This window comes from Lycium ferocissimum, chromosome 7 (assembly GCF_029784015.1).
Source record: "Lycium ferocissimum isolate CSIRO_LF1 chromosome 7, AGI_CSIRO_Lferr_CH_V1, whole genome shotgun sequence".
In the NCBI taxonomy this organism is placed as follows: Eukaryota; Viridiplantae; Streptophyta; class Magnoliopsida; order Solanales; family Solanaceae; genus Lycium; species Lycium ferocissimum.
The window spans coordinates 47068480-47086639 of NC_081348.1; the positions used below are offsets into that span (position 1 = coordinate 47068480).

Sequence of the window (18160 nt, forward strand, 5' to 3'; positions counted from 1 at the left end):
AAAAAAACGGGTTTTAAAAATAAATTTTGTAAAAGAAAAATCAGTTTTTTATTTTTTTATTCTTAAAAATTGACACGTAAGCTGAATATTAAAAAAATAAAAATAAATGCACATGTGGCAAGGAGAGTGTATGTCACTCTCCCATATGAGAGGGCGTCGGCGTTTAGGGGTAAAATATTACGGTTTTAAATAGTTTAAGGGGGTGATAGGACCAAACATTAGGTAAGGTGTGTCGCAAGAAAAACGCTGAGGGGGTAATGATGCCTTATCCCTAAAACGACAATCACAACGGATATATTTAACTCTTTTAAATGCATTTTACGACAATTCAAAAATACACTTAACGGTAAAAAATTGTTCAAAATAGACCAATTTATTATACCTAATCTTAATTACGATAATTAGCTTCTTATAGAAAGTTAAATTGCACCCTAGTTAGAAGTTAGAACAAGTTAAAAGAGTTCCTTTTATTCTCCTTTACTTTCTCAATTTGGATTTTTTTCCCACTCATTTAGATCTTGAATTATTCAATCCAATTGGGGCCTCTAAATTAATTATTTTAAAAACAAAATTTCTCATTTCTCAAATCCAGTTGTAAAAAAAAATATCAAAAAAAGAAGTAGTAGAGGGGTCATTATTGGAATTAAAAAAAAAAGTCCAAATTAAGTCCAAAAATTGACTATAAAACTCCCCCTTACTCTCTCTGACTCAATTACTCACTACACACTCATACTTTCCTCACTAAACACACTTCCCTTATTTGTTCTCTTTCTTTACAATGTCATAATACTGCTCTGCCTGACCAAATAGATCGAACAGAACAGAGCAGTATTATTACACTATCAGTATAGTTTAACCTGTTATATTTTTTTTCGTTACGTTAACGAAAAAATGGGGGATGTGTCAACTTTTCAAGCAACTGCCTCCGATATAGCGGGGCAAGTAGGGATGATGTGGGAAGTATTGAAAGCACCATTGTTAGTACCATTGTTAAGGGCAGCAGTGTACATTTGCTTAGTAATGGAGTTGATGTTATTTGTTGAGAGGCTATATATGGGAGTTGTCATTGTTCTTGTTAAGATTTTCATGAAAAAACCAGATAAAAGATACAAATGGGAACCAATGGCTGATGATGATTTGGAGATTGGAAGTGCAGATTTTCCTAAAGTTCTTGTTCAAATCCCCATGTTCAATGAAAAAGAGGTAAATTTTTGCATTCAGCATTGTGTGTGTGTGTTTTTAGTTTCTTGATTGGTGAAAAAAAGGTAGAAGTTTGTTTAATTAGTTGAAGTTGTTTGTTGTTTTCACACGGGATGAGTGGTGGAATGAGTAGGATCCCTTTAACCATAATTAATAATCTCGGGTTTTAGGTTTGAGCCTAGGAAATGGTATGTTTTTGTTAGGAAGCTTTTTTCCCCATTTAATGGGCCTTACAAGGTGCGAATACCGATTAGTATCGGACATCGGGTGGGTTCGAGCCTAAAAATGGATTTTTTTTTTAGTAAGGAGCTTTTTTTTTTTCCCTTCTTTTAATGTGTTTACCAATGTGAATTCAGAATAGTCGAATCCTAAAGCGGGTATCGAGCATTAGGTGGGAAGAAAGTAAAAGTTGTTTGTTGTTGAAATCGTTATGGCTTGTTTGGTGTAGGTGTATAAGATCTCCATTGGAGCTGCGTGTAACCTTTCGTGGCCGTCGGATCGCCTTGTGATTCAAGTTCTTGATGACTCTACCGATCCTATGGTTAAGGTAAACCAAACAGTACTTTAAATACCTTTTTGAGTTCTTGAATTTTTTAACAAATTTTTGCATCGTAATCATTATGAAGTACAATTAACAGTGCACTTGGTACTACACCTAAAAGCGTACACATCAATACAAAAAAATTCCCTAAATCACAGCCTTTTTTAAAATAGAAAAAAAGTTTGCTACCTTGATGTTTGTGATTCAGTCTTTATATAAGATCTGAAATTTTGACCTTTACTTAACGTTTACACTTCTTCCTATATATTCTTCACAATTATAGCCCCTTCTTTTTTAATTTTAAGTAAGTATTTAGCTTTAAATGAGAATGTCGAGCTTTAAGTACACATTATTCACCTACCATAACCGACATTATTTCCCTTCAATTTTCTCCTTACAGTAGATATGTAAATTAATAGTAACAATTATTGGTTCCTATTTTGTAATTAATGAAACCGTTATTTTGTTATTATTATTATTATAGGATATGGTTGAGACAGAATGCTTAAGGTGGGCAAGCAAAGGACTTAACATAACGTACCAAATTAGAGAAACAAGAGGTGGATACAAAGCTGGTGCACTTAAAGAAGGATTAAAGCATAATTATGTCAAAGATTGTGAATATGTCGTCATTTTCGACGCCGATTTTCGACCCGAAACAGATTTTCTCCGTCGATCCATCCCGTTCCTCATTCACAACCCGGAAATCGCCCTTGTTCAGGGTCGATGGCGATTTGGTAAGACTATTTTCCAATTACCGTTAAATTATAACTTATTACTGGTCTTGAAGGTACACTTATATTAAAAAAAAATTAATTGATTGCGACTACTAATGTGAGATTGAGACTAAGTCGATTGATCATTTAATTTGCATTTATTTATGTGTTGCTATAGGGAAAGTGTCGGTGGTCCTATTATTAGTCCACAGTGTCACTAAAATTAAGTGTCGCACGTTTAAGCATATGCAATTTAAGACGCATTATTAATTGAAAAAAGAGCAAATTATTGAGTTTTTATTTTGTATTTTTGTGTGTGGAAAGATCTGCTGCATTATTTTTTGTGGGTCCAAGAAGAGTCCATCAGTCACGGGAGTTAGGATTATTTATTTATGTGTAAATACCGTACATCACGGCCTTAGATCATAATAACAAATCCACGTATGCAACTTCAACTATTTCATCTTTCCAAGAATAATTAGAGCATACTATTAATTTTCTTATGAGTTCAATCTGTATACTAATGATATAGAACTTATTTATACAATTAATTGCTACTTATCAGATAATTACAGGTAATTTTTTAAGTTAAATATTTATCTTGGTTGTACCGACGTCGGAGTAGACGAAGAGTATCAACCCCAAAATGTCTATTTATTGCTAGTTTTGTTCCACTATCTACTATTACTAGTATGTAATTTCGTAGAATAGTACCAGTGTCTCAATTTATGATACACTTTCCTTTTTTAATATGCTAAAAAAGAATATTAGCTTTCTATATTTTAAAATATCTGAAACTCTTAATGAAATGGTTTATAGCTGCATAAAGATAAAAGTCTTTCTTTATTAAGTTCTATATTCAGTCTTATAGTCGCACATAAATTAAGACAAATAAAGTGATTACTTACTACTTATATTATATCATGTTAACATACACCCATAGTGTCAATATATTTTAAAATCTTTGTACTATCTATTATAAGTAGCTTAAATCTACAAATTGTACTTGTTTAGGTTGTCATAAAGACTGAGTCGTTGAGAAAATCATAAGGGACACAGCATGAGCTGTTCGAATTTAGCAGTACCTTCAATCAGTATTGAGTCAATTATTAGGTACAGCAATTAGTTATTCGAAATTATTATTCGATTTGCTATTTCTATAATTTTCATGATGTTGATTTATGAAGTTTCCTGAGTACAAAAATAGACTATCAGCCAAAAGCAAGGACCCCATTAATCTATAATAACATTTTCATATGCATTAATATTCAAAAGTAAGAGTTTTCCAGATGTTGATTTATGAAGTTTCCTCGGTACAAAAATAGACTATCAGCCAAAAGCAATGACACCATTAATTAATATTAACATTTTCATATGCATTAATATTCAAAATTAAGATTTTTCCATTTTCAGAATCTTAAATACAAAAAAAATAAAAAAATAAATTGCATATCCTTATCAGTAGGCGTCATTAACGGTGGTCTAATGACGTTATTGTCCTGTCCGTTTGTTGGAGTTCCCCGCAGTCAACGGCGAAAATTTGGAAGATAAATGGGGGATAGTTTTGTCATTTTGTTGAACTACGTGGATTAAATTGGATTTTATTACTACTACCTAACGGTCAAGGGCCAACAGTGAGGTGAGATTTATAGAGGGGTAGATTGGTCATTGTATGCACCTCCACGTGCTATTATGCTCTGCTCAGAGCCACAGGGTCCACTCGGTGGACACCCACTGTGTCTATTACACGTGTCCCTTCTGTTCCCCCTCACTCTACTGTTCTTACCGACACTTTCGTTTACTGTTCACAACTCTTTTTTCTTTTTTGATTTATTAATTATGCGACATTATGATATTAGTGTCGGATTTAGAATTTAAATATTAAAATGAAATGGAAAGTATAAAGTCTGACCTGGATGATGCATAACGGGTTTTATCTGAACTACCTTTGACGTATAATTACGTTGTATATATAAGATTAATTTTGTTTAATATCTACAAAAAAGTATGTTGAATGCTCTTAGATATTCCGTGTATTTTTTGTATGTTTTAATTTTTTTGAATGAAAATTCTGATCGCGCCACTGATTTGATGCACTTGAAGGGAATAATTTAACAACTGGAATTATAGTATACTGTTGGAATCTATATAACATCATTATTGTTCTATTAAGTTAATGTCCAATCTCTCCTTTTTCTTTATGTAAGAAAAGGTACTGAATTTATTATTTTATTTTATGTTTTTTTATTGCAGTGAATGCAAATGAGTGTTTATTGACAAGAATGCAAGAGATGTCACTAGATTACCATTTTACAGTGGAGCAAGAAGTGGGCTCATCTACTCATGCATTCTTTGGTTTCAATGGTGAGTTCAAAAAAAACAAATCCTTATTTTATTATATTATTATATGAATGAATTTTTATGTTATTCGGATTTTTTAAAAATGTTATTGCTTGCACGGTCTTTCTTTCAAAAATAACATTTTTGGAGATTTCAACACGCGAATGAAAAAAAAAAAAAGGTTCACTGGTGACGATGCTATACTACCTAATGAATTTAATAAAAAAAGTGAGTTGGGTAATTAATTTAACTTAAGAATACATTACAACTCATTAGCAGCTATGCAAGAATCAAGCTGGTAGTCACATGCTTCACTTCCATCTATAGTTAACTCTGACGCTTTATTAATTGAAACTTTAATTTCCAGCAGAATCTCACATGTTTTAATACCCCAGTAGTCAGATTTTGTTTCAATGGAGTAATGTTTTCGAAAATCATTAAATAACAAAAAGAGAAAAAAAGATTCCATGCAGATAAATAATTATAAATCAAGTTTGCATTGAAAAATGTCGTTTAAGTCAGTAAGCGGGAGGAAAATCAAGGAAGACTGTAGTTTAATTCCCAGCAGAAGAAAAATTGTTAGGTTATTTCTTTTCATGTGTACAAATCTTGATGGGGTGAGTCAGCCGACACGTGTTGGTAGGGGTAGCAGCTACCTATATTTGTCCGACCCTTTAAAAATGTCATCGAGGTAGCAGCTACCTATATTTGTAACCATCATTAAAAAAGAAAAAATCTAAATCTAATCAAAAAAATAATCTAAATCTAATCATGTGTCACAGTCTTGGTGGGCTGAGTTATCTAACACGTATTGGTGAAAGGTAGCTGGTACCTCAATTGTTCATACTCTTCAAAAATGTCGTTGGGTGCGCCTGATCTTCCAAAAGTAGCGAATTTTTGAAGGATTCGACATGAGTACGACGACATTTTTGAAGAATCTAATGGACTTGTTGATCTTTGACACAATACATTAAAAGAAATTAATCTAAATCATGCCTAAAATATCTTAATTTGATACAAGTGTAATGCATTTTTGTTCATGAAGCAAATGTGTAATCAGAAAAAAAAAAAAAATCAACTTTTACAGGAACTGGTGGGATATGGAGAATAGCAGCCATTAATGAAGCTGGTGGATGGAAAGACAGAACAACTGTTGAAGACATGGACCTTGCTGTTAGAGCTAGTCTTAAAGGCTGGAAGTTTGTTTACCTTGGTGACCTCCAGGTATTTGATATTCCTGAATGAACCATAATGCTTGAAAACTTACTAGTTAGAGTGAATAATCTGTTAAATTTTCTTTGTTTTTTACTCCAGGTGAAAAGTGAACTTCCAAGTACATTCAAAGCGTTCCGTTTTCAGCAGCATCGTTGGTCGTGTGGGCCCGCCAATTTGTTCAGGAAAATGGTGATGGAAATTGTCAGGAACAAGGTCAGTTGTCTGTATGTTGGCTATGTTGCTCGGACTTTTCAAAAATGATGGCACACCCGTGTCTGATCCTCCAAAAGTAGCGCGTTTTTGAGGATTCGACACGTACCTCTCGGCGTTTTTGAAGAATCTGAGCAACATAGTGTGTCTATGTTACTATATTGTTACATTCAACTTGTGATCAAGTAAACTGACACGAACATTCTTTTTTAATGTCTTGTTTGGCTTTTGCAGAGAGTGAATTTCTGGAAGAAGTTTTATGTGATCTACAGCTTCTTCTTCGTCAGAAAGATCATAGCTCACATGGTTACATTTTTCTTCTTCTGCGTCGTTCTTCCATTGACCCTTTTGGTTCCTGAAGTTGAAGTCCCGATATGGGGTGCCATTTACATCCCCTGCATTATCACCACTCTCAACTCCGTTGGAACTCCAAGGTCCGTCTACTAAAACATCCTAACAAGTTTAACTCTTTTTGTCTCCGTTAACATTTTCCACAATGTTCTAATCTGGTGATGGTATTTACAGGTCAATTCATTTGCTGTTCTATTGGATTCTCTTCGAGAACGTGATGGCTTTCCATCGAACCAAGGCTACATTCATTGGCTTGCTCGAAGCAAAGAGAGCTAACGAATGGGTCGTCACAGAGAAACTAGGTGATACTCTTACTAACAAGAACAAGCCAAAACCTGCCAAGAAAGCTCGAGGACCTCTATTCGGAGACAGGTGAGGAAACTTCAATTGCTATTATATGTATACATTTTAAATCTTTTTTGCATATATACACATAGTACGTGAAGTTGAGAATCACCAAATACAGTACTGTAATAAATCCGCCTGTCGTTAACAAACAATTTGTTCTAACTTGTACAGGATTCTTCCTCAAGAATTGGGATTTGCAGTGTTCCTTTTCTTCTGTGGTTTATATGATGTCCTTTATGGGAAGCGAGTGTACTTCGTCTACGTCTTTCTCCAAGTCATAACCTTTACCATTGCTGGATTCGGCTACGTTGGCACTATAGTCCCCTCCTAGCCGCACCGCCAGCAGCAGCATTCCCATTACTGGCACGAGTTTAATCGCCAAGGATTGTTTAATTCTTCTTCGACACAGACATATAAGTTATATGAAGTACTTCCCCTGCAGCTATTTGGATGGTTATTTCAAGAAGATCATCCATTTTAAGGCAGAACAACTCCAAACTCCGTGGAATTTTCTTCGGACTGAGAAGGAGAACGTAAAATAGACGAAAAGCAGAACATTGAAGCAGTGAAATAGAAAATGGATTAGCAAATAGATAGATTATATTTTGTCTCTTGTTAGAGTGTTTTTTTAGTTGTGTGAAATTATATTTTCTTTGAACTTGTAAGACATTTTTTTGTTTTGTTTTACTTATTGTTGTATCTCTCAGCTTTCTAGATATGGCAACAAGGGCCAAACTCTGTAATCAATTTTTTTGTCATTCTAGTCTAAATTCTTTACTTTGGTCATGGATGTATTATTATCAAGACTTTCAATATTGGAGTAAGTGATTATTCAATGAACTTTACAGTCCCAGAGATATACTTTTTTCTCTATTTCTCAAAATGCCTTCTTATTTGTGTTTTGTTTTGTGAGATAAGAAAGGTATATGAAGAGTGAGCTCTATTCAAAATTTTCACTCTTTTTCATTTTCTTTGGGGCTTAATACATACTTTGTTACCTCAACTTGCACCGAAATCCCTTTTACACACGTTAATGTCACTAGCAACCTCTTACACACCAAACATTTCCTCAGGTGTGTTTAATATACCCCACTTTTGCCTATATGACTAGCACGAGTTTTGCCAACAAAATGAGCATCTAAAGAGGGAAAAATGGTATCTGATGATTTATTTGAACGATCTAGATTTGAATTAATTTGATCCACCGGTGTAAATTGAACATTGTTAAGATAAAATGCCAACAAATGTTTTCTTGGTCGTTTGAGTTCCACCCAAATCTTTGGTTATGCTTACTGCCAGTAGTTGAGGTAGGGTTTTCATCAAGGATTCACGATGTTTCATATATACATAAGAAATTGATCTTGTATAAGCTCCGTTAACTAAGTTCCAACCGAACCGGAACCTAATATGGATTAAAGGAACCCGCCGGTTCCGGTTAAAAAAAAACCGAACCGCTTAACCGGTTCAGTTTAACCGGCTCGGCGTTCTGCGGTTTTAAACCGGGAACCGGTCCGGTTTGGAGTGTTTAAAATATGTTTATTTTTTATTTTTTGTATTATATATATATATTATAGTATTTATTTGTATATTGTAGGTATATTTACATATGTTATACAACTTTATAATTAAAGTTTAAATATTTCTCGACTAACATAGTACTTAACAATATGTATAACTTACAATAGTAATATTTCGTATACATATATATGTATAACTTACATATACTTATATATATGTATAACTTAATATATATAGTATATATACTTATATACTATATATACTTATATATATGTATAACTTAATATATATACTATATATATATATAACTTAATATATATACTTAATATATGTATAACTTAATATATATACATATATACTATATATACTAAATATGTGGATAACTTAATATATATACTATATATATGTATATATATGTACTATATACTATATATACTTATATATAGGTATAACTTAATATATATACTATATATACATATATACTATATATACTATATATACTTAATATATATACTAAATATATGTATAACTTAATATATATATATATATATATTAAGTTATACATATATATATATAACTTACATATACTTATATATATGTATAACTTAATATATATACTATATATATATGTATAACTTAATATATATATACTAAATATATGTATAACTTAATATATATACATATATACTATATATACTATATATACTTAATATATATACTAAATATGTGTATAACTATATATACTTAATATATATACTAAATATATGTATAACTTAATATATATACTATATATACATATATACTATATATACTTAATATATATACTAAATATATGTATAACTTAATATATATACTATATATACTTACTATAAGTATATACTATATATACTTATATATGTTTAAGTATACTATATAACTTAATATACTTATAAGTATATTCTTAGTATATTTTAGGTATATTCCTAACTTAATAAAAGTAAAAATATGAACACAAGTAAATAGAAGTAAGCTCAATGAGCCATATTTTTATTCATTCTTGGATAACATTTATTTGCAAGTTGTATTTTTTTAACTTGCAAATAATACATGAGTTGTACAAAAATAGTAGAATAATAAAATCACCAATTTTGAACCATTTCGTTAATTTCCCCCACATCATATTCGGTCATGGAAATATCTTCAAAGTCTTCCATTTGGTCCGGTCCACTAGCTATCAAATCTTCAATTTCTTCCTCTTCGCCTTCCTCCGCTTCGAGTTTTGGTTGCGTCGCTCCGATCTAATCCAATCTCGAATGCACACTAGTACTTGCAAGCTAAAGCCGGATAATGAATGTCTATGGTCTCCAATTTCTTGTCTTCCTTGGCTAAATGCGCTCTCCGAAGCCACGGTTGATACTTGAACCGTAAGGATATCTCGAGCCATTCTTGAAAGTACCGGATAGCTTGCCTTGTACTTCTTCCACCATGCTAAGACGTCCACCTCATCCAGTTGGTTGATATCTACATTTGGGTGCATCAAATAAAAGTTATATTCATCAAAGTTTGCGTAGAAGAAGAAGTTGGCCGGTGAATGTAAAACTTTTTAAACCCGACAAGCCCTTTTTGCTACTTTGAGAAGTAGTAGGGCGTGGAAACGGGTGCGCACGTTCTTTCCAAACTAGAATAATGAGTAAAAACTTTTCTAAACTCATCATCAATAGCGAGTTCAAACTTAAAGATGGTTGAGTTCCCGCTTCAATTTCTAAAAATGTATAAATTTGACTAACCAAATTTTTAGTATAAGACGTTTTAAACAAGGATTTAAAGGGAACCCAATATAAATAAAGTTGGGATGGGAAAAAAATACTTCTTAAATTTGATTATCATTTCAAAAATAGCCACTTGATAATCGGGTTTATGTTTATACTCTTGTAAAACTCTAGCTATTTCCGCTAAGTAGGCTAAAATTCCGGTTACCGTGGGATAAAATTGTCTAGAAAAGCAAGAGTTGCATTATTAAAATTTTCTAAGAGTTCAATACATTCTTTAACATCTTCCCAATGCATAAAATTTAACCAATCCGACTATCGGTATTATATTTGTTGTGAACTTGTTGTATGGAATCCTATACTCATATGCTTGTTGTAGCATAATGTAAGTGTAGTTCCACCTAGTCTCAATTTCTATTTGAATTTTCCTAGGTCTAAGGTTATTTTCCACACAAGCATTCTTAAAATCTCTAATTCTTCCCCTATTAGCATTACAAAAAGAAACGCAACAAGATTTCTAACTTTTTGAACATAATCATCAAAATGCTCAAGACCATCTTTAACAATTAAATTTAAAATGTGACAACTACATCTTACATGAAAAATATTTTTTAGAGGAGGGTTTATTTCTTTTTTAAAAAGACCAAGCGCCTTTGTATTATTAGAAGCATTATCTAAAGCAATACAAAGTGTTTTTCTATAAATGTTAAAAAAATCTCATAATAGTAGACATTGAATCGGCTAAAAATTTTCCATCGTGACGACCTTTTCCTTCGTCATATAAAAAAGCTATAATTCTTTTTTGCATAACCCGGTTGTCATCAACCCAATGACATGTAATAGCAAAAAAAATCTAAATGGTTAATACTAAGACCCAAATCGGCGTAAGACAAACATTACAATTTAAAGAATTAAATACGTGGCGCAAATAAAATCTATATTTTTTAAACAAATCTATAACATCGGCTCTACAAGTACTTCTAGGAATACCCTCAAATAACGGATTATAACAACGTTGAATGTAAGTAACAAACCCCATACCCGATGGAAAGGAAAATGGTAAACAATCATAAGCTACCATTTTAGCTATTTCTACGCGTTCTTTTTTCTTGTCATACTTAAAATTTCTACCGGTTCGTGGTCTATCGTCATTTGAATCCCCCGACATTTGAACCCGTTTGCTCTCCCCAAACATCCATATGTTTGGTTCTCATATGAGAATTTAGTGTACCCGTTCCACCATCCTTGCAGTTCCTTGCTTAAAACTAAATACTTGTCCACATACGTTACATGTAGCCGATTGCTTTCCTATTCTTAGTCATAAATTTCCAAATTTTATTTGTTGGCTTACGAGTTCTAGGCGGTTTTTGTCTTGTGTATGTGATTATGGCAGTGACATGTATCTCTATGGGATTTTCGTGGGTTGTGTTTCATCATCATCATTTAAGTCTTCATTAAAAGTGTCGGTAAAATGTTGTTGCATTGCCTCATGACCTAAAAGTGGATTATTTCCACCAACATCAATACCTACATTAGGTGTTTCTTCCACAAATGTTTCCTCATTAAGCGCACCCCTAACAATACGACTACTACTACTAAGCACCACGTCTTAATCTCTTTGACATTATTAAATAGAATTAATTTAAATCACAATCAAATAAATCACAAGAAAATAAATTACAACAAATTAAATTACGTAAATTAAATTGCGTAAATTAAATTGCTAGAATTAAATTGCAAAAAATAAAGATAGAGTTGGAACGAAGGTACCAAATTGCCGGATTAATTTCTAACAAAGTCAAGGCGGCTAGAATTGCAAATCCACCAAAGCTACTTGATTGTTGCAAAATCACCAACTCCACCAACAATATTATAATTGCAAAATTAATAATTAAAAGTTGAAACTATAATAAGACTTTGTGGCTAGTTATTGCAAAATAATTATAATTGAGAGATTGAGATTTGAGAGAAAGATGAAGAAGAGTGAATTGGTGTGAATTAAAATGAAAATGAAGAAAGGGTTTATATAGGGGTGGGGGATGGGTTAAAGTGTTAAAAAAAAAAAAATTTGGGGGCCAAAAATTAACAAAATGGCCGTTTGGCAACGGCCATTTTTTAAATGGGCAGGATCCCGTTAACGGGTCCATTAACTGGACAAAGATGCGGCCCAACCAACGGCTTTTTTTTTTTTTTTTTTTTTTTAATTTTCACCTAAGTTTAATCGTCCGGTTCGGTTTTACGGTTTAACGTTCCGGTTTAAAATATTGGACGGACCGTAAACAATTATCCGGTTAACCGAACGGTTAACGTTCTACCGGTTCCGTTCGGTTCCGGTTTTAACTTGGTCCGATTATCGAAGTTAAAACAGTTAATAGTCGAACCGGTTAATGAGCTTAATCTTGTATATACAATATGATTCACTGGCAAGAGGAGTAAGGATAAACTCCTTTGCACCCTGATTACTTTATTAATTTATTACTTACTATTCCTACTTTTGAGACCCTTGAATCATTGCTGATATAGTGGCAAATACGCAAGGTACTTTCTCAAATTAAGAATCAAGACTATGATTAAACTGAGCACTATATACATATTCCACCTTTCAAGCAAGGATATGTGCAATAAAAAATGCAACTAATTGGTTATCTAACCAATGGTTTCTAATGAAGTGAACCCTTTTACCTTTTCCTAGTACCAATGATGAGAAATATTAAAGGTAGGTAGATTTATATTTGTTACTTTTGATAGCAGGCCGCTTTTCCCTTCTCAAGTTGATACCCATTTTTTTAAGTAAATATACATAATGTGAATAGAATGAATAGAAACTAATCCAGGATTTAAGTTCTACAAGTTTAAATTTTAAGATTCTTACTATAAAGTATTGAGTTTAAATGAACTCGGCACCGCGACCAAGCATCCACTATAATGTTAGCAATTTGATCAACTAGTATTGGTAATCAGTCACACTCATCTAGAACTAGGTGGCATTTGGTATACGTCATAGTCCTTAGGACAAAATAACATAACAACGTTAGCAATGTGAAAAAGTATATCACAAAGTATACTAGCTAGAAGTAAATATAGATATTTTGTCTTTTAATTTACTTGAGACAAGATTTGGCATCAGTAACGTGGAGTCACTTTCAGAAAGAAAGTAGAGGAATCAGAAGAAAAGGGTAAGACTTCAGAGTCATAAATCTCTGGCTAATAGCACATGGTAAGAAAGTACGTTGTGTATATATGTAACTTCTTCCTACAATAAATGACTTTGGTCTTTACTTCAACATATGGTTAGATCTTGTCTTAAGTAACTGAACTTTGCACCAGACACGTTTTCTATTTTTCAAAATGGAAAAGGAATAGTAAAAAAGAAAAATATATTGGGCTGTACCTACATTCAAGCAAATCAAAGGTAAAAATTTTAAGGGTATCCAATTTGGATATCGCTATTTAATCTGTATTCAATTTTTTATAAATGTTGCACGTCTATCCACTTCAGAACAATATCAAACATGAGGGCCTAACTTCAAATAAAATATAGCAGACATTCAGTCATATTTGCCCAACTCCAGATACATATGACTGAAGTTAGCGGTTTTTGCATGAACTTCAGACATATGTGGCTAGTAGTCAATTTTTCCTGAACTTCACTCATTTTTGCCTGAAATTTATGCACATATGACCAAAGTTCAGTCATTTTTTACTGAACTTCAGCCATATGAAACTTCAGACAAAATGTCTGATTGAAGTTAAGCTCTAACAAGCTTAGTTTCAAGACACCACATCTCTGAAGTTATTCAGAATTGAGTAGACTTACAAATTTGTACGCGCTACGGGTATGACTTAAATGGTGATTCCAAAATCGGATATATAAACTTAAAAAAATTCTAACATGTTTATATTGATTTGTATATTTAGCCCAAACCAACCCAACTTAAATACTCTCACTTGGGTTGTGCTTAAATTGACCAGCCATTGTAAATATATGAGATACATAATCGGATTAAAGTGAGTAAAATTTTGACTTAGTAACATCACCAAAGGTATAGCAAGATGGTTGAAATTCCTATCATTTAATTAGAGGTCTCAGATTTTTGAAGTACCGACAAGTGATAATGGAGAATCTCTTGATAGGGATTGATTTACCCCTCAATTCAATGAGCCTATTGGGTGAAAATCCAGTATAGTTTCACCAACGAGTCAGTTCCGATGGAGACCTTTTATGAAAGGGGCATAGTTCATGTAACAGTATGATAAACATTTATTTGTACAGAATATTTATATCAAACAAATTATATACATATATATGACGTCTTTGAATATAAACCTTTTTTACTTAACCATAATTAATTATTGTGCATTTTTACTTCTTTAAATTTCTCGATGATGTATAAAAAATTATATTGATTTAGTGTAAATATTCGGCGGAATGATAATTTTTTACCGTAAGACGGTAAGAGTATCTAGGATGACTTGCTTGGGGGTCTAATTAGCTAGAAAGGTTAAGTGACATGTGATTTCTTCTTTACCTATCAGTATGTTTTTCTAAAGTAAGTAACATGTCATTCATATGGACACACTGCCAGCTGAATTATTCCCCAATAATGAATGAAAGAGAACACAAAAATTTCACATGCATATGTAGGTTGGTCCACCGTACCTGTGTTGAACACTTGGAAAGATTTTTTTTTCCAATTCCTATCATGCATTTTCCAAGCGCACAGCACTCCTTTAATGTCATCTTCTCGACTATTGGGTCCTTTTAAATAGAGAATTGAGAAAACAATAAGTAGCTTAAATTAATTACCACGAAATATAGTGATTTTTTTTTTTTTTTTTTGTAAGTTTCATCACTTTGATTGTTATCCATTTCTTTAGAAAAACGACTAGCAAGAAATTGTACCAGAAAATAGACTATGTATGCGGGGGCGGAGCCACATGAGGACGAAGGGGTCATCCGAACCCCCTTCGGCTAAAAATAACACTGTTTATACATGGTTAAAATTAGTTTTTATGTATATATAGTATATGTTGAACTCTTTTGGTGTCCTCATGTGTTTACTCTTTTGTATTTTAAACCCCGTTAGTGAAAATTCTGGCTTCGCCACTGATATGTAATAATGGATAGACGTAATGGAGATCCAAATCCAATTTCCAACATAAATTCGCATCGAAAATTCCTTATTGGAAGGGTAAATCGTTAGATACTTCATCGGACGGATCGGATCAGATTTAGCTCGTTTTGGATTTTGTAAAATAAAATCTGTATCCAATCCAAATTAACCTCGGATAGGATCAAATTTTTTTTGTTTGGTTCGGGTAAACATTTCGGATTTTCGGATCGGATGGTACGCGCCTTATTAAGAGGCTTATAGCACTGTTGCAACACCCCTGTATCCCAATGTCTTGTTCATAATCTTCATCAATCAATGTATAATAAAGTTCATTAAACAAATCATCAACAAAATGAACTGCAATCATCAACAAAGTAAACTGAAATTTCAAACAAATGTCTAATATATATATATATATATCTATATATGGTTTAGGGTTTAGGGTTTAGGGTTCAGGGTTCAGGGTTCAGGGTTCAGGGTTCAGGGTTCAGGGTTCAGGGTTCAGGGTATTCGAATAAAATATCCAAATTTTGAAATTCCACCACTCTATAAATCTACATCTAGACATATATAGTAGTTTGTCAACTCTCAAAATGAAATCTCCAATTAGTATGACAGCTAACAAGATTAAAAGAAATTAGGACTACATTCAGTTTACAATTAAACCGTGTCTGGTCTATAGAAAGTAAATAAATTGACACATTGGTTATTGGACAAAGGTGGTCCATGGATTATGAGGACAAAATGGACTAGGTCCATCTTATATTATTTTTTTCTAGTATATGTATTATGCTGTTAGGATTTGGACAGATTAAATATTAATTATCTAAGAAGAAGAAAAATACAATGCAAAAGAAAAGATTGATATTCAACATAACCCCCAATTCACAATTATATAATGATAATATATGGAAAAGGGGAAAATGCTCAACTCGTGAATAGCTGAGTTGGCTAACTAACTTGTGGGCCCCTCTGGTTAGTTGAAAGCTACTCTTCCCTAAATTGCAATTTAGGGCCTTAAGAAATAAAAAGAAACATATTAGAACAAAAAGGTCTAATGAGCAAATAACAAGAAATTACATGGCTAATTCTTATCAAGTCTCCTTGGAGAAAATCTTCCTTGTCCTCAAGAAAGGAAGGTAGGAAATCTGAGCATCCTCCCAAGTATCTTGATCAACAGGAAGTTGGTCCCAGTGTATAAGGAACTGGACAATGGCTTTGTTGCTGTTACACCCCGTATCTTCGAAGATCACTTATCAAATTTGAAACACAAGTACGTTGAGTTAGGGTTAAGTAAAACCACTTTGGAATATAAGGAGCAAGCATTATTAAGTATATTTAATGAGTGAAGGATGTATATAAGGTATCACAGGAATGTTTTATAAGGAAATGAGTGGAAGAAATGAAGCAAGACGTACTTTTGGAGAAAGGATGGGTAATGTTTTGTGTGAAAATTTTGGTCCGAATTGGGGGATGAATATCTCTTAGCATATGAAGTGTTTAAAGGTGAAACAAAGCCTAAAAATGAAGTCGAATCGAGTCTAGTTTCCAACGCAACAAACTACTCATCGATAGGACATCGGAGTAGAATTGTGGACGTTACAAGTTCGGCCTACGCGAAAACGCGTCTTCTGATCTTCTTCTGATGAACCCGACCGAATTTGACCATATAAAGGGTAATAACCCCCTTTTTCCATCAGATTTTGCTAGAAAATTCTAGAAATTGAAGAGAGAGAGTGAGGAAAACAAAAGTGAGCAATTTTCGAAGTAGCGGAGTAGTGGTTTAGGTCCGGTAACGCATGGTTGTAATTCTAGTATTGTTTTGCGGTGGATTTTAGCGTGGATATTGAGGATATTGCTGTCTTAACAAGAAAAAAGGTATGAATATTTCTCTTTTGGTATTATTTAAGGCTTATTTACGGAGATAAAGTCGTTAAATAATTGTGTAGTAAGTTGGTTAGTTATGGAAGTTGGAAAGCAGCGTGTGGGCTATTTTATGGTACATATTGGAGTTGGAAATGATGTTATTGATATTGTTATTTTTGGTTGTTGAATTGTGATTTGGTACAGCGTATAAACGGGGAGGTCTTGCCAACTTTGATTCACAAACGGAATTAAATTGAAAGGCTTAAGATGAGCGTATGACATTGAGCTCGATAATAGTATAAATGGTTTATATGTAGATTTACGATCTTGGAAGGATAAACGTTAACGACTAAGGCGACTGAAAGGTATGTTAAGGCTCGTCCCTTTCTTTCAAAGGCATGATCCTAGGTTATGATTTCGCATAAATCACTACTAGAGAAAATAGGCCTATAACGGTTTTTAGCGTTAATAAACCGTCGCGAATAAGTGTATTTTGCATCGGTTTTAACCGTTGCAAGTACACTTTGACCCTAATGACACATTTTTAAAATTAAACCGTCGCGTTAGTCATATACCGACGCTATAGACGTACATTTAGTAACGGGTATTGGAACCGTTGCAATAGAGAATTCTATTACGCAACGGTCATATAAGAAAATTTAGCTATTGGGACGCTTTCTTTCCCCAATATTTCCCCCAATATTTTTCCCTCCACTTATTCTATTGGACCCGCCAACTAAATAAAAAATATTGACCTAAAAAGTTGGTAGATTCGAATAAAAACATATCGTGGAAACGTTTTCTAATATTTCTTCGGTTGAAGCTTTTAACAATGGGTTTTCTTTAGCAATGTGACTAATTTATTACGATTTGAAGCTTGTCAAGCAAAATTCATCGTGGTCTTCAGCTAATTAGTGTTCTAGCCTTTGCTCAAGGGGTTTTCATCATTTGTCTTCTCGTTGTCTCTCTTAAAAGTATTATTTTTGTAGTATT

General features: G+C 32.9%; 1 protein-coding gene across 1 annotated transcript; it reads left to right on the top strand.

Moving 5' to 3' along the window:
- The first annotated feature begins 705 nt into the window (after positions 1-705).
- LOC132065418 (glucomannan 4-beta-mannosyltransferase 2) lies at positions 706-7761 on the top strand. The gene is made up of 9 exons (XM_059458813.1): positions 706-1203; positions 1649-1747; positions 2226-2478; positions 4711-4821; positions 5885-6021; positions 6112-6225; positions 6457-6656; positions 6748-6945; positions 7093-7761. The coding sequence occupies exons 1-9, from the start codon at positions 892-894 to the stop codon at positions 7250-7252; spliced, it is 1584 nt and encodes a 527-aa protein (XP_059314796.1). The 5' UTR covers positions 706-891; the 3' UTR covers positions 7253-7761.
- Positions 7762-18160: the final 10399 nt, after the last annotated feature.